General features: G+C 34.2%; 1 protein-coding gene across 1 annotated transcript in view; it reads right to left on the reverse strand.

The window, feature by feature from the left end:
• The window catches only part of LOC107521057, a 152,615-nt gene extending 136,113 nt beyond the window's left edge, over positions 1-16,502 (reverse strand). Inside the window, exons 1-2 of the mRNA XM_016165443.2 lie at positions 16,403-16,502; positions 5,500-5,931 (exon numbers count right to left, since the gene is read on the reverse strand). Coding sequence (XP_016020929.2) covers positions 5,500-5,931; positions 16,403-16,408 — 438 coding nt within the window. The 5' untranslated portion in view covers positions 16,409-16,502. The remainder of the gene's footprint in view (positions 1-5,499; positions 5,932-16,402) is intronic.
• Between the last annotated feature and the right edge of the window lie 4,315 nt (positions 16,503-20,817).

Consider the following 20,817-nt stretch of genomic DNA (forward strand, 5'->3'; position numbering starts at 1 on the left):
AGAAGTAACTGCCTGAAAAGTAGTGATTCCTACTCTGAGATTAGGAATAAATTAATCCCCAAGTCCCAACATGCCTGAGTTTAAGAGGCAAACATAATTTCAAGTATCTAATGAAGTAATTTTGTAGAGGAAGCCAAACTGCAAGCCATGATTCACCTGTACTTTTAAAGGCCTGATTTTATGTAAAAAGTAAAAATGACAAATTGGTCATTAAATGAAAAACCAGAGCCCTTGATTATTGGAAGAAATGAAAATAACATTCTGAAAACTGTACCATATTTAATTATTTATGTCATGTTTAATAATTGTTGATGCACATATAAATCCACAGTCCCATGGTCCCTTAATATTGTATATTAATGCTCTTCATCAAGTCTCCAATTATAAAAGAGATGGAATCGATGCATTCTAAGGCAACATGGCTAGGATGTGGTGATTGCACTTCCTTTTTTTTTTTTTTTTTTTTTTTTTTTTTTTTTTTTTTTATCAAGTAAGCTCATGTTGAATGGTCTTTGTCAACCTAGGGCCTAAGTAAATGAATGGAACAGTCTCTGTTGGGGCATTATGTAAATTCAATCTGACTGTACAAGTGAGTAGAATTTTGGAGAAAGATTATAATTGTGAATCGAAAACACAGGAAGTCTGTGAAAATCAGATAACTTGTCATTTGAAGTCTAAAGACATGAATGAAATAAAGGTAAAATTAATTATTTAACTGAATCAAGAAACTCCTTATTTACAGTGGAATCACAGTGAAGGCTGAAGGGATCCTTTAGGGCACTTCTCAGTGGCCCCACTGTCCCAGCTGCCTGGATAACAACTGGGAACTAGAAAAAAATAATTTACATCAACTTGTTCTGCTCCAAATTAGTATAAATACAACTACTATTCAGAACTGTCCAGCCAGAATTAAGTTCATTTTTTAAAAAAATTGCTTGCATATTCCACATAAACTATATCACCCATAGAAGAAACATGAATGTAAGCATGTATATCCCACTAATATTTGTGTTTATTTGTTCTTTTATAATATTCTCTATATAATTGTTCTTTCATTTCCTCTTCCCTTTCTCCTTCTCCCTCTCCCTCTCCCTCCACCTTCCCCTCTGTCTCTCACCCCTTCCACTCCTCCTCCCTTCTTCTCTCTTTTCTTTCCTTTTCTCTCTTTTTCCCTCAAACTCCTTCTGTTTCTGAGAAATTCACTATTTTAAGTGACTCTGTGTTACACATAAAATACTTATCATTGAGAACTAAAATTTGTTAGTGCTATTCGATGACTTAAAATTATAAGCATTCTTACCATCAACTATAAATAGAAGAAAGTCAAAGATGTGATTCTGAAATAGGGAATATGTTTATCAGGAAAGAACAAAGACAAACTCCAAAATCATGTACTACCCAACCATTTCTTAACACTTTAACAAAACCTACAATATAACTATATTAGTTTCCTATTGCTGCTGTAACAAATTGCCACAAATTTAATGGCAAATTTAACACCGATGTATTATCTCATAGTTTCAGAAGTCAAAGTCTGAAATCAGATTCACTGTGCTTAAGTCAAGGTATAGGCAGGGCTGCATTCCTTCCGAATGTTCTAGGAGGGAACTGGTTTCCTGGCTTTTTCCAGTTTGTAGAGGCTACTCACATTCCTCGGGTCATGGCCCTTCACCACTTCTATCTCTGCTTCTGTCATCATGCCTCTGATTTTGACTCTCATTCTGACATTCTTAACTCCCTCTTATAAATACTCAGTTCTTACCTAAGATAATTCAGAAAAATTTTTGCACCTCAATATCCTTAACTTAGTCACACTTGCAAAGTCACTTTTGCCATGTCAGGTGACATGGGGCTTAGAATATGGACATCTTTGGGAGGTCATTGTTCTTCCTTCCACAATAACTATCATCAATGTGGTTACTTAATTGAATCTAAAAGAAGAATAAGACATGAGTTTTGTCCACCAATAACATAGATCCTTTTGTATAAGAGCTTCTTTTTGATTTTGGCACTAATCTATGATAGGTTAAACCATTCTGGTTCTTGAATATATTTAAGTAAACTTCCTATGGCAGATTGTCTACAAATGACTGCAATTATTCCTCTCCTTATACCTATTTACCTTTGTAAATGTGATTTTGCAATCTTCCCCATCAAGAGGTAGAGTCTATTTCAGCCCATTATTAATCTGGCTTGTATTGAGATTATTTTGACCAACAGAACATAGAGAAGTGGTGCAAGTTCTCAGCAGAAGTTTGATGCACTTCTGCTTTCTCTTTTAAAATTCCTATGACCTGTGCATAAATCTAGGCAATATGCTGGAAGAGATGAGATCACATGGGGTGGAGCTGAGCTGTCCTAGATCTATACCTATCTTAGAATAGCCAAACCTCAAATGACTTGGGAACAGATTAAGTGAGACTAGAAAAGACTAGATGAACTCAGCTCAGCAGAAACTTGTAAGCAATAATAAATGCTTAATATTTAAAGCTGCTAATTTTGGGGTGGTTCGTTATGCAGCAAAAGCTAACCGATACATTGCATTATATAATAACAATGTATTTCTTAGTGTTGCAAGTGAATTTGATATTATCTCCAAAATTTACAATCATAGATTCTCGTAAACTCAAAAACTTTTAAAATCATGTTCCACACCATTTATTTGGAATAATGCCTATGTGAATCTATCCCTTTGAATTAGAGTCTGCCTCATGAGCATAAAAATCTTCAGTTTAAAAGTTCATTGTAAATTGCTTTTATAGGGTGTTTTAGAAATGATAACAATGGGATGTATCCTTCTTTAGAAATTATAAAATGTCAGCAGGCAAAATTATTTTAAGAATGTCTCATTTTCTATTATAATAATATTAGGATAAATTGTTTTTAACAAAAGCTTTATAATAGAGTGAATATTTTATGGAGGTTGAGATAATTTCTCTTTAATGAATTTTCATACTTATAGAAAATAATATTGACTCTTGCAGGTCCTTTTTCCAATTAACAAATACTTTCCTAAACCAAACTATTCTTAAATTGGCATTCTTATAAACAGACATATTTTTTTACTTTTGTAGAAAATGCTTTAAACAAATATGTGTGTCTTATTTATTTACGTATATAATATTTCACATCTTTAAAAATTCTACGAACTTTAGATTAAACCTCAATATATTAATATTTTTTAAACAAGTGCCCAATGTTGGAGTTTCCTTCAATAGCAACATCGAAATGCAGTTCATTGTTTATTATTGTTGAGATGATTTGCTAATTCCAAGAACTTTTCTTATCTAAAATTATTTTTTGACCTTGCTTTCAATATCATAAATATTGAATACTTTGCCTCACATCATCAATATCCCACTAGAGTCTCCATAAATATGTGTCATAGTTATAAAGTAGCTAAAATATTTTTGCATGATTTATGCAAATAAATATCTCATTACTTTATAATAATGGCATAAATATTGATAAGATAAAGAAGAAAAGGATCAATAGAAAAGGGTTATATTGCATATAATTACTATGCTTTGGCATGAAATACACAATTTTGAATTAAGTTAAATCAGGATTCTTTTCAGATGCCTAGTAACAAAAATCCTTCACTGGAAGAAAGCAAGTTCAGTCCTCATTGGCTTCCCCTTTTTCTTTTTCTTTTTTTCTCCTTGTTCTAGAAGTCATATGGAATTTATGTAGAGACCTTTGCAAACATTCCTAAGACTCATTCATACAAACTGATTATTAAAACCATGTGTGAAAGAGAAATTTTCAATGTACAATCCATGTTTCATACACTTAGGAAAATACCATATTATGACATAGTACCTTAAAATACGTAGAACACAGTGTATTAAATATGCTAACAAAATTTCATTTTTGCAAACCAAATGGAGGTTTTCATATATTTGCTTCTTTCCATAACTATTTTTATGGGCACTAGATCCAAAATCACATACTATACCAATAGTAGTAATCTCACATTTCAACTAGAACCTCTTAATGATGATTCATTTTCTCAACATTGCATTTAAGTAACTACATCTGCTCCAGAAGAGGATAGGTAATATTATATAATTTATAAGGATGACTTTTTTCTATTTTTGACAATTTCTTTGTCAGTTATCTCAGATAAATGTCCAAACCTGTTATACACACGAGTCAGCAGAAACTGAATGGAAACCTTTTTCTATGATTTTACTGTTATTAACTTATTGAGATAAGAAATAAATGACATTGTAAATATATATTAATTGTATCTGAATCCCTAGACATCCATCTAAAAGATATTATAAAGCTATAAACAAAAGAATTGCATCTGTAGAATAAAAAAGAGGGAAAGAAAATTCTCCAATTAGGGATTGGTAAATCGTTGTATTTTTGGAAAATCCTCTAGTTTCGGTATAACCTCATAAATATAACTTCATATTTCTTATTCTGATTAAACCAAGTGGAGTCATTTGCTATAACTAGTATATATGTCCCAGGAAAACTGGAAGAAAGTATTAGAAAAATAATTTATTTTGAAAAAATTTCTACTTCTGTAAAGCCTTCTCTGAAGGCTAATTATCTATTAACATGACTAGGACTGTACATTCTTGATAATGTCACTATGTAAAAACTTAACAAAGCATAGAGTTTGCTTCCCAATGGAAAACCTGAGATCATTTATTATTTCTGAAATTCAACTATAATCTTCTATGTAGAGGCGATAATAAGTAATAAATTCAAGCAATTTCAGTTTAAACAGTGATTGCTTTTAACTGACAACAGAAATACAAATGTGGTCTTCATTAATGATGTTGCTAATCCTGTTTTCTGCATTTGATGAAATGACCCCATTAGCTAATAGACATATTTTAAATATGACATTATAGTACACCATAATCACTGAGGCATGAGCATTATGCATTGAAAAATATTTCAGACACTATGTTTATGGTTTAAATATATTATCAATAATCCTCACAAGAGCCCTGTAAAGTAGCAGATTAAGACATCTGTATTCATGAGGTTAAGTGTCATGCACCTAGGGATATAAATGGCAGATTTTAGGATTAAAATCTAGGTCACTGTGGTTGCAAAGCCTTCACTTGTTCCATTTCACCACCATTACTGATAAATTCTCACTGAGCTCTAGCTAAATGCAGCGCCATTTGTTAGATGTTTAAAATACAAAGAGCGGTAAGGAATTGTCCTTGCCTCTAAGGAACTTACAACCTAGTTGTGGAAACAAGGCACGCACATAAACATAAGCATAAGAGGACCAACCTGTCAGAGCAGTTTCAGTGGGAGTGAAAGGAGGTCAAGTCCCCATTGGAACAGACCATAGAGAAAGTCAATAACAGAGGATGCCACATTTCATGCCATATTATATAGTTGATTCAGGACATCTGTCTAGAGTACAGGTGAAGGGGGAAACTATACACTTAGAAATAAATGGCAAGCTAGGCAAGCACCCAGCTCATCAACTGTAAATGTCGAGTCTCAGTAGTGGCTCCTTACCTTTTGGCCATATTCAGCTCGTCCAGCAGGTCTATTTCCACTCCTAGGAGCCTCAAACACACTCCTCAGCTCATCAAGGGCGATGGAGAAGCGCTCTATTCTGCGCTGACCACTCAAAGAATCCTCCTTCAGCACTTCTTGCTGGCTGTATTCCCTGAAGTTGTCATCCCTGTCCTCAGGGCTCTTCTCTTCAGGTTCTGAGCTCAACATCTCTTCTCCTATACTGCAGGGCAGACTTGGATCTGGAGGTCCCGGGGCTGACACTACCTCTCGTTCAGGTTGAAGCAATTTGCTTTCTTGAGGCTGGAAGAGCCTGCAATGACTGCCTTTGTGACAACACTCACTTTTCTGGTAATCAGTGGATTCCCATTTCTGCCTCAGTAAGTTCAGGGAGCCTTTCTGCATTGGGAACATAGGTGGCTCCAGGTTGTCCTGCAACATTAAAAGTCCTTTAATCAAAGATATGCTCAGGCATAGAAGTCATTTTCAAAACACTATGTTTAGGAATGCTAGCTCTTGAAGTTTATGTCTCAGTGTGGAAATACAGCTTTGCTATATAATTTCTCACTTTTGACTTTACTCTACAAGGTTATGTCAGTTAGCCTAGAATTGGACAAATTATGGAAAGGACTGATTGGTACAGTCACAGTGTCAGAGGAGGTCATTGAGAGGATATGACCATAAGTTAACCAGCAGACTGAACTCGGGCAACCAGAAGTTCTTTACTCCCTCCCTTGTCCTTGGAATGTACATTCAGCTCACTGTTTAGCACTAGAAGCCATTTCAAGAATGTAACCTTGAGAGAGTAATGTGTTGTTGATACCAGCTGGCCTGTATACATGACTAACCTCAATTAAGACCTCTGTATAAACATTTGAGATTCTGGCAGGTGGGTGCAGAGATGAACTAATCTTCCAGTAACGCAAGGCAAGTCTCGCATGTAGGTTCCAGTGCTGATTAAACGACCATCTCTCAACCTGGACCAGTCTGCCTCTTTTTTCGGTCTTTCTTTGTCTCCGTCAGTGTATGGGCACCATTTTCAAATTCCACCCAGGGAACTCCCCTGGTTGAAAACCAACACAGGGGCATTTGAAAATAAAGAGACAAAATCTAGAAAATACTTTCTTTACTTTTCCTTCTATGTTAAATCAGTGTAAAAGTGTTTACAATGTAAAACTTGAACAATGTTCATTCATTGTTTAGTACATTCTGAGAAATGGGCAATTTAATAAGTTTAACCCTAAGGAAAAGGATGTAACAGTTCAAAACTTCCTTCGAAATTTTTGGTTTCTGCAAATGTCTTACTTCATAAGTAACAGATTAATAGCTAACAGTTATTAAATTTTTTGCTATAAGGCAAATGCTTTGATAACAACATACATATATATGTATATATGTTTTTAAATTGATATATATGTGTGTGTATATATGTATGTATGTATATGTATACATATATGTATGTGTATATATATATATATATATATATATCACATATTACAGTGAGTTAGTTGCTGCTATTATTACTATTTTCTAGGTAAGGAAATTAGAAGTAATTTGCCCAGGGTTCTTAGTGACAGCAGGTAGATTGGAAATATATCTGTGTGACTCCAGAATCTGCTCCCTTAATTCCTGAAGTGCAATGTCTCTTGTATTGTGGGTCCAATTCATATCTCATTGTGAAACTGTTTAGAATTATACCTTTTATTATTGATTTTGAAGTTAGTAGGGGAAAAAAATCAAATGGATAAAGGTACTCTTACCAGAAACACACACATACACACACAAATCATAAGTAGCAAGAGTTACACACTAGCACAATTTTTTTGCCATAGAAACACTTACTGTTTTTACCGAGAGATGCTACACTGCACTTTTGAGGCTTTAAAAAATAAAATTTGCTCTTGAGGGATGATGTATTTTCCTGGAAAAGTATTAGCCCAGTGGGTATGGAGAACAATCTCACTTAGATTAAGGCCTGGAAATGTCTCAAAGGTCATCTAATACAATGATTCCAGACTTCTTAGCAAACCACATTATGAAAAACAAGTTATGCATTGGAATCAGTATATATGCAACATTAATAAATATATACATAAAAGAAATTATTGTTTTACTTTGTTTCCTTTACTATGTAAAATATCTGGTGATATTTACTACTCTGACATCCTTCAATTAAAAAAAAAAATGTTTCCTATCCAGTTAATTGATTTATTGGTCTACTAATGGTCCATGAACTGCTGGCTAGCTCTATATTTATAGCAGGAGTTCAATTCCAGGTTGGATTTTACTAACTGTATGACCTTGCAAAAGCTTCATTGGTAAATGGATTTTATATACATCATTGCTTTATTTTGAAGAATACATTAGATAATGCATATAAAATTTCTAGTGTGTATTAGACGCCTCAATATTTGTTAATTCCACTCTCAATCTCATAGCTGGCCTGAAATATCATCATTTTAATCACTCAAGTATTTATGTTACACATGAGCCTCCTACTGGAGTGCTTTGGAGAAGAAAGTGGGTATTTTAAGCCACAAATTCAGGTTGAACAGACTGAAATATTTGGCTTTAAAAATATTGCTAATTAATAAGTTTGGATTAGTCACTTATTATAGAAAGACTCAGTAAAACAGTAGAACCAAACAAGACCTGAATATCTGTTTGGGAAACTGATCAACATATGCTGAGAATTTAATCAACATATGCTGGAAATGCCTGTGTCTCATGTGTAAATAGATGCTGAAAAAGATCTTATTAACAAGAGAATGGTTGAGACATTTTCACAGCTGGCAATAGTGACCTCACAAGGTTATTTAATAAAAAAAAATTTTCTGAGCCAACCCTGCATAGCTAGGAATGAAAAGCTAAGAGGAAGAAAAATAGGCAAGCGGGGGAGCAAAATCATTTTTCTATTATAGAAAAGAATATCCTCATACTTAAAACTGATTTGGAACTTCTGGTTCTATATAAGGATGGAATGAACATATTTTTCTCTATTTCTTCTACTAAAAGCAGCTTAAAATTCTAGAAATTTTATATTAAAAAAAGTACATTGAAAGGTAGAAAGAAAGCAAACTGCCTTTGGACTTTGGGATTTGAAGAACAATATGGTTGTGAATTTTCTGGGTTTTCTTTTGGTCTCTTATATCTAGAACATGTGGCTTGAAGAGTCAGTAACCCAAAGACACCAATGGGAACGAAGAAAATTATCCAAGAAACACTTGCTTTCTTTAGCCAAATAAGTGAGAAAGGGGCAACTGAGCAAGATAGAAAATACTTAATAAACAATTGCCATACCTCAGGCAAATATTGAAACACATCGACAATATGTGTGGGCTTCTTCCCCCTACATCAAACAATTCACCTTATCTATACGGGAAAAACAATTTGAATGACAGTGAATATCTCATCAGCGACCACGGAGGCCAGGAAGAAGTGGCACAATATTTCTCAAGTGCTACTAGAAATAACTACCAGCCCTATATTCTATTTTTATAAAAATAATCCCTCAGGAGCAAATGGAAAATGAGGACATTATCAAAGAAAAACAAAGATAATTTCTGACTATCAAAATTATCCTAAAATAATGGAAAAGTGAGTTCTTGAAATACAAAGAAAATTGTAAAGAAGAAAACTTGGAACATTAAGAATGAAAAAAGAACACTAGAAAGAGTAAACACATGTATAAATGTACTAGACTTTCTCCTCTTGGATTTTCTAAATTATGTTTGCTATTTGAAGCAAAAAGTATAATATTGTCTGATATGGTTCTCGATATATTAAGAGGAGTTATTATAAACTTGGGAGGGTAAAGGGATAAAGAAAGTAAAGTTTCTATGCTTCATTCAAACTGGCAATGGGCTGACACCAACAGACTGATAAGTTACATACATATAATGTGATACTACAGAAATCACCGGAAAAGCCATCATATATGCATTATGTTAAAAAGCACCACAGATAAACCAAAATGGATTCTAAGAAATAGTCAAGTAACTCACAGAAGGCATGGCAAAGGAAAGAGTGAAACAAAAAAGGTGGAACAAAGATATCACAACTGAAATAGCGGCCTAAGCCCGATATAGTCATGAGGCTCACAATGCCGTTTGGGTCAAGAATGGACCACATATGGGGTCCCGCAGAGAATAATGAAGCTGGAAAATTCCTATCACTTCGCAATGTCATAACTGTAGTAATGTCGGAGTGCAATGCATCACTCACGTGTTTGTGGTGATGCTGGTGTAAACGAACCTACTGTGCTGCCAGTCACAAAAGTATAGCACATTTCATCATGTGTAGTAATAATACTTGATAATGACAATAAATGACTATGTTACTGGTTTATGTATTTACTATATTATTTACCACTATTTTAGAGTGTACTATTTTCTATTTTTAAAAAAATTTTGCTGTGAAACGGTATATTGTGTAATGCTGGCAGCAGTCTTATACATCTCACACTTATCAGTGTGTTTTAATTGCATCATTTTCTCTTGTATTTAATTTAATCTCATGCTGTTTTGTGCAGTAAGTAACAAGCTGTACAGGCTTGTAAACTAGGAGCAGTAGACTATGCTGGATAGCCTAGGTGTGGAGTAGGCTATACTATCTAGGTTTGTGTAAGTGTACTCTATGATGTTGGTAAAACTACAAAATTGCCTAATGACACATTTCTCAAAACATATCCTTGTGGTTAAGCAGTGCATGAATTTAATATCAATTATTACATAAAATGCAAAGGGTCTAAAAAGAATTAAAGGACAGAGATTGTGGAATAGATAAAATCATTATCTAGCATATATATGAAAAGGTATTGAGTGAAAAAAGCCAATTTCAAAAGTTCACATACTGTATAATTGCATTTAGATAATATTCTTGAAATGAAAAAAATTATAGATAGTATGTAGACAGAGTAATAGTTGCCAGGGGTTATGAATGTAGGGTTGGGGTGGGTTTAACTACAGACGGATAGCAAAAGGGAGGAGATCTGTGTGGGGATAGAAAAGTACTGTATCTCAATTGCCATTGTTATAAAGAATTAATAACTACAAATAAAAGTAGCATTCTACACATGTGATAAAATGGCACACAAGTACAGATATGCATGGCATCAATGTTGATTTCCTCATTTTAAAAATGGAATGTTACGTAAGATGTTAACTATTGAAGGAGACTGAGTAAAACGTACACAAGATCTCTCCGCACTGTTTGCAACTTCCCGCAAATCTATAATTATTTCAAAATAAATTTTTAAAAACCAAACAAATAAACAAGTGATTTGATAGTCATTCCTTCACATTTTATTCCATTTGGAAGGAATAGTGAGAAACGCAGACAGTAGTATAAGCATTTATGTTGTGTAGTGACATGGGGTGGTAAGGCACTCTGCCACATAGTCCATCATTATAAATGATAAATGGCATACTTGTGTCAGTGCTGAGTTTATTGTCTCTCAGCTCCAAGTGCACCCTTCAATATTTGCTTCATGATAAACAACTAAATCCCTTTAAGCATTTCTCTTTAAAGAGTGCTCGATGTTTAGCTTTCTCAGCAGGGGGCACTGGAGGAACACTGCAGATGGAAGAGGCTTCTTGAAATTACCTGCGTGGGAGAGGTGTCAGGGGGTTATGGATGTGAGAACAGCCAGTGGCATCTTCCCGGCCACAGGCATTGAACACCACCCATCTATAATTTTATGCTTTGGACTGGGGATAATCTTTCCATAGCGCTCTCAACGTGAAAACAAACTATAGTTACCTGTGGCCTGGAGGGTCACACAGGCAACAGCTGGAAATTCTGCATGCCTCTGAGCAGTCTGCATGCAGCCTGCCTGTGGCCCAGGAGATGAACACAGATGTGCTGCTCCCTCTGCCAGCCCCTGCATAGCTCAAGTGTCCTGGAGTCCTCTTGCCCAGACAGGCGCTCAGACTGCCATTGCATGGCTTTGCTAATCACCTATTAAGTCTGAACCCCAGAGGGTGGCCTAATTGCTTGTTTGAAAACTCCAGACCAGCTCCAGCCTGGCTAAACCAGGCAATTTCTCTGCTTTCTGGGGGCTGAACCACACGCCTCTTCCCAGGAGGTCTTAACTCTTTGTAGATTTGTTCTTCCTTGGTGACTCTGCCTTGGCCCCAGGGGACCATGTAGTACTTCCAACTATACTATGGTTACACTTCCATTGTAGCTGTTAATTCTTTTTGTTACATTTCTCCTGTTTAACTTACTATGTAGTTTCTACTTCCTGATTGGACCCAGACTGCTATAATATACTTGTTCAATAAGAGCCGTTGACTCTTAATTCTAAAAGTAAGTCATGCTAAACGTTTTCAGTATTATCACGATGATGCATGCCACTGTTCTCCTATTATCAAGTCTGTCGGGGTGTGACATGTGGTTGGAAACAACTCTTCTTCCTATACAACCTAGTCAAGGAATGACAAACAATATGGCAGAAAATGGTATTTTCCTAAAAGTCTTATTAAACTCTAGTTTTCCATGATGTTCTTCAGAAAGCATTATAGTAAGTGTTATCTAAACAAGTTTAGGAAATTTAATATTCATCCCATTCTGAGAGAACTACAATGTGCACTTATTCCATTTTAAAGACTTTGTTAAGTCTTTCAGACCAAAAGAAGCTCAAATAATTCATTGTTGCTCTAAATGTATTTAATGGGAGAATCTTTTATCATAAAATGTCCATAACATTCTCAGGAGTTGCCTTCTATCAAAATCATAATATAAGGCAAAAATCACTAATTATAAAAGGCAAGCATTAGATTCCTTCTTAGTGTATATATCTGTAGAAATTGATTAATTATTCATCTAAGTCATGACTTTGAGAAGTTTTTAAAGTATGTTAATAATTATTACATTTAGCAAATAACATTTTTGTATTTTTATTTTATTAAAAAACAGCTGGCACCATTAAAGAACACATGGTAAGTTGAAACATTTATGTATAAAATGAGAAGACTTTCCCAACATTCAGGGAGTTACTTTCCTCAGTAACTGTATATTTTGTAATAAAAATAATTTAATTAAAAAAAGAAAACTGAGTTGCAATGAAGATCCCAAGGTGGTCAACCTGTGACCATGCTGCTAATGTCGCCAGTTGGTTACACATACATACTCTTTTTCACACAGTAAGACAAACTTCAATTCACATGGCATTTACTTCTGTTCACATATCTAGAATCTTATTGCTGAGTTTGGTGGGACCTGCCTGTCACTTTCACCACCCAGGTGAGTAATGCTCAAGAACAACTTGAGTTCAGGAATTTTGGACTTTGGTTTCCTCTGTCAAGTGAGCACCTTCACTATGTTGAGGCATTGAGACTGAGGTTGTAGTGAGGTAGATTGAGGTAGAATAAAACTGAAAAATGTTCATAGAAGCTACAGGATTAACTGATGACCTGAAAAAAAAAGCATCAGGGTATCACACAACCAATATTGGCATGTCTACAGAAATATGTGCTATTTTGCATGGTCACATAAGACACATAAAACGTTTTGGTCTACTCTAAGTAAATAAACTCTATATTTATCCTTGTTTGGGGGATGGTTTTGGTAATTTAAGAGATTTTCAACAAAGATTCCATTCCATCAATCACTCTGCCTATTCAGTGTAATATATTCCTTTTTTTTGTTTCCTCCTAGAGGAACTTTGCAAATTCTGTTCCTTTGGCTTTAGTAGTCGTCCCTCTCCTATTCTCCTGGTATCTCTTAATTATGCTCTGGTCTCAACTTAAGGCATGACTCCTTCAGAGAATCATTCCTGACTTATCGAAGATGCTATAGTTCACTATTCAATAGGCATCTGAGTTGATTTTAAAGAATGAGATATGAAATCCAGACTTTGAGAAATACTAATAGAGTAATTGTTTGCCTGGACTGATGGAGAGAAAATCTGCCAAGATTTAGTATATACATAAAAACTGACTTTACATTAGGATTCTAAAGACTTTAGTTCATGTTCCTCCAGATTACCTGCTCTCTCATGTGAAAGAGTATCAAGTGTGTAGAGGGAGAATTTTTAAGCAAGGAAAGGAAAGACTTATCTGAAACTAAGTTGTCAGTGTATTAAATACTGATTCTCACAAAGGTGTCCTTATATTTTGTGATCTCTGTAATTGTAAGAATTATCTCCTGCCTCTCTTATTATAACATTGAACTTATTTCTGATTATAATAATAATATAAGGTTTGTGGCCCATTTCATAAAACAACAAGAACAACAATGATTTTGTCTGTCAAGCATGCCAATTTGCTCAAAGAAAAATTAAGTCTAAGTAACTCTTGGCGAGAAGGAAAATTACCAAATGCTTTCCCATTCCACTGAAATTCCCTGAAGTCAAATTTTAAACAAGCTTTGTAAATAGTCTTATATGGCTGATTTACTAAGACTTCTTGTAAATCATAACTTTTTTTTTATATTTGAAGACATGCTTTGAATTTGGTATACTTTTCTACTGTTTCTAGTTTAAAGCAGAGTTATTTATCAATCTGAAACACGTTTGCAAATCTAAGAAATACATGATTATCACAGAACGATAGCAAGTGAAAAGTCTTAAACAGCCTGATAAATGGCAAGAGTGACAAAAATGCTGACACCTTAAACTTGTATTTCCAAAAATGAAAGTTTATCCTAAACAAAAAACTTAACTGAAGAACATTCTTTATATACAAATGTCCCTTGCAGCATTTTTATAGTCATTTAAAAAAATCTAGAGTTAAAAGCAAGAAGAATATTTTAATAAATTATAGTCTAGCAACAAAATAAAATTAGGTAGCCATGTTGACTAGTAAATATGAAGAAAACATAGAAATATTGAAATAAATTTACAGTATAATATTAAGCAAAGAAATACACAAAAGTGAATATATTTCATTATTTTAGAATACATGCATATGTCCTAAAACTAAAAGCATTTTAAAAGATCAAAATAATTGTTAGCGTATTGGAATTTAAGGCAATAGACTTTTCTACACTTTTAAAGAAAAAATAAATACTGTCTTTAGCAGCAACAAACTATCTTCTTCTATGGAAGAAAAAAAATAATGTCTTTTAAAATAATTATGAATTTCTCTGGAATATTTTTAAATTTTCCACCGACCATTACTTAAATATTTATAGCATCAAATTCCAACATTCTCAATTTTCACTAAGCAAAGAATGACCATTGAAGGTAATTCAAACCCAAGAGTCAGTTTACTGCAGTCATCTTTGTTTTAAATTACAGCACTACCAAACCTTCCCTAGAATCAGCATGCAATCTCTCCTTTTTCCTTCTAGTGGTTTTATATATACATTTATTTATATTGCTTCTATGAAATGATACCTGAGCCTGACTACAAGTGATGTCATTTCCATTGCTCTAAACTCATGGCACTCTTTGTCAAGTAACCACCAAAGGTTATTTTGGAAAAGAATACAAACTCAGCTCCAAAAACTTGAGAAGTCTCCTCAAAATATTTATTATAGGGGCCCGGATGAAAAGCCTTTTGCCAAATGAAAACGGGTGTTCTTCAGAGGGCTATTTAACTGTGTTTCACTCTACTTAATCATTTATTTTAAGTTCTGAAAACAGAATGCAACAGAGGGCCTGGATTTCACGACAGAGCTGTTTCATATAATAATTTCAATAATAAATAAATTTACCTTGTTTTTTTTGAAACAGTGCCAATTGCTTGTTTCCATTCTCATTATTTCTACTGGTTTCTACAGGTTCTCTCTTTTCCTATCATCCTCTTCAACATTGCATTTAAAAGATCAGAATGTCCCCTAAATCCCTTTTAATAGGACTATAATATAGACATTTTTTTCAGATATAGTTTAACACTTTTAATACTAACTACAATTAGAATTTTTTTGTTAAAATGAGAAGGGTCTACCAATTAAAGAATAAAAAAAACATCAGAGTGGAATAAAAATGTATTGTGGAATAGAACTTTATTTTAGTGTAGGTGTCTCATTATTGGTAACTATAGCCACGTGCATGGAAAGGAAAAATATTTTGCAGTATAATGCAAGCCTCCTTTAAAATAGTAGCTAATGATTCCAACAAGATGACATAACACAAGAAGATCGTAAGGCATATCAGAATCAGCAAGCTGCAGTTTCAAACTACAAAACAAAAGGTTTCCGAGAACCTGCCAAATTTATGTTGTCACTGAGCCAGATTCACTGCCAAGGAAATCCTCAGTCTTGCAACTGTTGTAACAAGTTAAGGTCAGGGAAATAAGTGCAATTAGCACCTTCCAAAAATGATAAGAATTTGAAATATTAGGTTTATAATAGCAATATTAGTACAATTTAATTTATTTTTGTTTTGGTTACATTTTCTGATACCAAGTATCAATACTTTTGTTGTGATTGCAAAATATTCTCAGGCAAAACTTTTTTTATTTTTCACAGAAAAAAAATCCTAAAGGCAATAACTAAAAATGTCAAAAAAAATTAATTGATCATTTTGAGCAGGAAAAATTTAAATTAGTTTAACAAATAGTTGCTGAACATCTACCTGATAAGAATGTGAAACGATCTAAGAGTTTCAAAGAAATGGCATTTTCAACATATATTTTAAAAATCTTACTAAAGCTTTAATAGTAGATGTCCCCAATTTTATTAATTTTTATGGCTATTCTAACTTCATTAAAACAGATTTTAAATTAGTTTTCCTTCTGAAAACGTACCTAAAATTAGTACATTACTTAATTTGCCACTAATAAGATGCATGCATAATTCAATATGTGAAGAAATACATAGGAATAATGCATTTGTTTATTTTTTCTTTCTTTTATCTCCTTATTCACATTTATTAAGAAAACCGGCAAAGCACCTTGCTAAGACAAATTATTAAAAGAATTTATGAAGTTGTATATTTGCAATAAGCTTATCTTACCGCCATGTCCTTTTCTGTTAAGTTCCTGTTCTGTGCCTCGGCTACCACAGTTACATATCCATTAAAGGAAAACACAAATTTAACAGTTCTTTAACTCACTGATCTCATCTAACTAATGAATATCAAGCATGATGGACATACGTCGCTAGATAGCGGTTACAAGACACCAAATCTCTCATAGCTCTGGGAGCTACATTATTTAGTAAGTCATGGAACGGAGAAGTGCACTTTCGACCATAACCCCTGCTTGTGCTGGGTACTCAGCTTACAAGGTTTACCAGGTAAAGGCTCATTGAAGCAGCTTTTGTTTCCAAATTCTATAGAACAAAAACCCATCCTCAGTCAAAGGACCAATCCCACAGCATCCCAGGAAACTGTCTTTAGGATGTGGAAAATTAGTATTTAATAAAAGAAGGTATCATAAAATGTTTTATGGATTACCCCATAGAGGCCAGGCACCAGACAAACCTGTAACTTAGCACTAAGCTGATATTCTGTAATACAGGCAAACTTCTACTATGCTCACATACAGAATACATCTGTAGGAAAACAACCACCCCAAACCTACTCTCATAAGTTTTAAAATATGAATCTCAATATTAATAACAAAAAAGAAAAACGAAGTTTTAGAGTTTACTGTGAAAAGCTGCCAAAGGATTAGAAAAGCCCTGCCTTCAAGGGTTTACAGTCTGGTCAAAGGCACTGCTTCTTACCTTCATGAACCAATATCACCTGAGATGCTGTTAACATTGCAGATTCCTAAGGCCCGGATTATGGTATTCCAGATTCAATAGCTCTAGAATTGTGGCCTGGGAATCTTGCAAAGCACCACTTATGATACCCGAAGCCCGTGGACCTCAAATTAAAAAAAAAAATACTTTGCTATATTAACAGAAATATCAATGAACTAGAGAAGATGCAACAGCATTTGTTAATTTAATAAATACTTGGGAACAGTTTACAGTAGGAACAGCACTATGCCAAGTACTTATTAAGCATTTATAAAACATACAGAAAAACAGAAAAAAGCAAGAGTTAGTGAGAATATAGAGAAACCGGAATGCTTGTATGTTGCTGGAGGGTATGTAGATGGTGCAGCTGCTCTGGAAAACAGTATGGTGGTTCTTCAAAATATTAAATGTACAATTACCATGTGATTCCAGCAATTTTACTTCAGGGTATAACCTAAAAGAATTGAAAGCAGGAACTCAAACAGGTTATTTGCCCATCTATGTTCATAGCAGTATATTCACAATTGCCAAAATGAGGAAGCAAACCAGATGTCCATCAATAAATAAATGCATTAACAAGATGTGTATATACACAGAATGAAAGATTATTGTCTTAAAAAGGAAATAAAATATGGTTCATGCCATTATTTGGATGATATTATCCTAAGTGAAAGAAGTCAGTCACAAAAAGTTAAATATTGTCCTATTCCACTTATCTAAGATAACTAGAAAGGTCAAATTTATAGAGATAGAATATTGAATAGTGGTTACCAGAGGCTAAGAGAGGAGAAGGGAGTGTTATTGTTTAGTGGGTACAGAGTTTCAGTTTGGGAGTTTGAGACGATGAGAACATTTGGGAGATGAATGGTGGTGATGACTGCACACTCATGTGAATGTAACTTAATGCCACTGAGCTATATACCTAAAAATAGTTTAAGTGGTATATTTTATGTTATATGTATATTTTACCATGAAAAAATATAGAAAAACATGTCAACGAATATCATACAAATAGTAATCAGAAAGTATAGAAAGTATGTTGGTAAATGACTACTGTGATTAAAAAATTTAAAATAGGCTTCTTGGTGAAGAGAATTTTTGTACTGGTGTTGAAGGCAGAAACCTAATCCCTGGTGCTTCCACACTTGATGGCCCTTTCCATATCTCACTCTCAAACACACCCAAATCAAAGGGAAATGGGAACTTGGTAATTCATTATGTAATGCAAACATCGGTCCCTCTGAAATGAAGAAAGATTCAGATATTGCTTAAATTCTGTAAGTAAAGAGGCAAATGAATATCTAAGGATTTTTCCTCAAGAGATGAACTACAACAGAAACAACATCAAGATCACCTTCTTGTTCAATAAATGAATGTGATAGAGACCAAGAATGGAGCATGATGGAGGTGATAATATGTGCATGCTGTTTATAGTGTAGAAGCAAAGAATATATAGAACTGGCACTCAGCGTACGAAGATTGTTCCCCTAGATGTTCTATTCAGCCATCACATGACCTTGAACTTGAGTTTCCTCAGAGATAAAATGGGACTCATAATTCCCTGAGATAGTTGTATAGAACACTTCTTAGAGGGAATATGTGGAACTTTGAAAGTGTTACACAGTATCAGAATAATCTCTTTATGTGGCACCACAAATGACATTCAACAGAAACATTTCTTTAGAGTATAACAGGAAAAACCAATCAACATATTGAAAACTTTTCTCAAAGGTTATCAACTAATTTTGAATTTTAAAGAATTGAATTAATTTTGAATTTTTAGTGGAAAGAGATTATCTGTTAAAGATAGATCTGATATTCAGAAATAAATTTAAAGTCATATGATTAAATGAAAATATATGGTAAAATTATGCTTAGAAAACTAGAAATGCTGAGATGAGAGCCACTTGTCCAGAGGCAAATGTGCACCTAAAGATATTCAGTCAAGTCACTCAGTCTCTCAGGGCCTTGTATTCTTTAGACATTGATAAATTGGATGGTCTTTAGTAGAGTTTTGGGTTCAAAAATGTGCCCCAGTACTTTCCCTGAATGCCAAAGGATTAGTAGAAAGTTTATAAATTCTTCACTTTTATATTTTCAAGAAATCCTCAGCTTAAGAGGTGAGTCCAACACTCTAGGTCTTACTTTAGGGAACTCACTCATGTGATGGGGGTCTACAATCAAGTATCCTGGTTGGAAGTCATGGAGCTGCTCAGGATGAGACTGGGTGTGTGCTGGAGAAAAGATGCACTTGCCAAGACAGTGCATCTTACTGGTTCCTGTGGCAAAAGTTGTCCACAGTGGTTCGGACCAGAATTCAAAGACAGGTCCAGAGTCCTCTGCTTTGGTCCAAATGAGTTCCAGGCTCATGCCCATTCACAACAATGTCTTGGAGGAAGGTCATCCCCAAGAATTGTTCTAATTAGAACAGGGTCCTCAGAACAACTTTGTTCACATTCAGAGCCACTTCCTCTGGCAATAGCCAGCCTATAGGTGCTGGGTCAGGACTAGTCTCAGCAAAATTATCCCAGGGATTTAGAAATACTTTCCTTTCTCACTCTGATGCCTATATTTAGAGGTGTATCAGTTTTTCTTTTTTTAAAAAAAAATCTTCAAAACAAATGAGACTACTAACTTTGAATTCTAGATTCTACAGATATTCCTAATATTTTTACTTGCTGAGGGGTATTGCTTTTAATAAGCCTTTCACCTACACTGGGATGAACCTTGTCACTTCTCTAGCTATCGAGAACAGGTTTAATCTGTAGTAGGACACTTCTCTAATAAGGTTTGCTACTACTTATTCAATAAAACAGAGGCAATATCAATAATTCACAAATTGTATTCTGTAGGGACCTGGGTGTCCAGTAGAGTTGCCTGTGAAACCTGTATTAGAGGAGAGTGGTAGAGATATTAGCCTCTCCATAAGACAGCACTGCATGTCAGTAGCTAAAGGAGTCTTAGCAAACGAATAAGCCCTTAATATTTTGCTGGACAAACACAAAGACCTCTTTCAAATATATTTTATTAGAAGCTCTTTTAGCCCTTTTGAGGTTTGCTTACTTAGAACTGTCAGGTAAACTTTCCCCTTTTGTACTGAGTATCCTGAGCTATCATCAATCCTACCTGGGTTTTATCAGGCTTTTCCTTTCAAAAGGAATATAGGCAATTGTCAAGGGCGTTCTGGAATTTCTTCATCTCTAAGAGTAAAACTGAAATTTTGATATGTTCAGAATGTAGTGGTTTTCAACCTCTGACTGATAAGCACTCCATTCCTTCTGGTCTGCAATTCAAACTTTAGTAAACAACAAAGACTTATTTTAATTTGAATCGCTTGTTTATTTTTTTTCCAGAAGCAGGACAGTCAGGTGTGCTTAGAATGGATGCCCCTTCAACACCTTTCCCTCAACTTAGAAGCAATGCTTTCAATCCTTTTATGCTTAAAGTGTATATACTATATAAAGCAATTTAAAGAAATCATATTATGACTAAAATAATGTTTGGGAATCATTGTACATCATAATATTTAAAATCCATTAATATTTCGTGTGACTACAAATTACAGAAATTCTTGCCACAGTGGCTTAAATAAAAAACCATACCATAGTATTTTCATGCATATATGAATTCGGAAGTAGTCCAGGATAAGTTATACCATCAGTTTTTCTTTATCATTCTTAGCAT

Source organism: Rousettus aegyptiacus, unplaced genomic scaffold (assembly GCF_014176215.1).
Source record: "Rousettus aegyptiacus isolate mRouAeg1 unplaced genomic scaffold, mRouAeg1.p scaffold_m13_p_2, whole genome shotgun sequence".
NCBI classification, from domain to species: domain Eukaryota; kingdom Metazoa; phylum Chordata; class Mammalia; order Chiroptera; family Pteropodidae; genus Rousettus; species Rousettus aegyptiacus.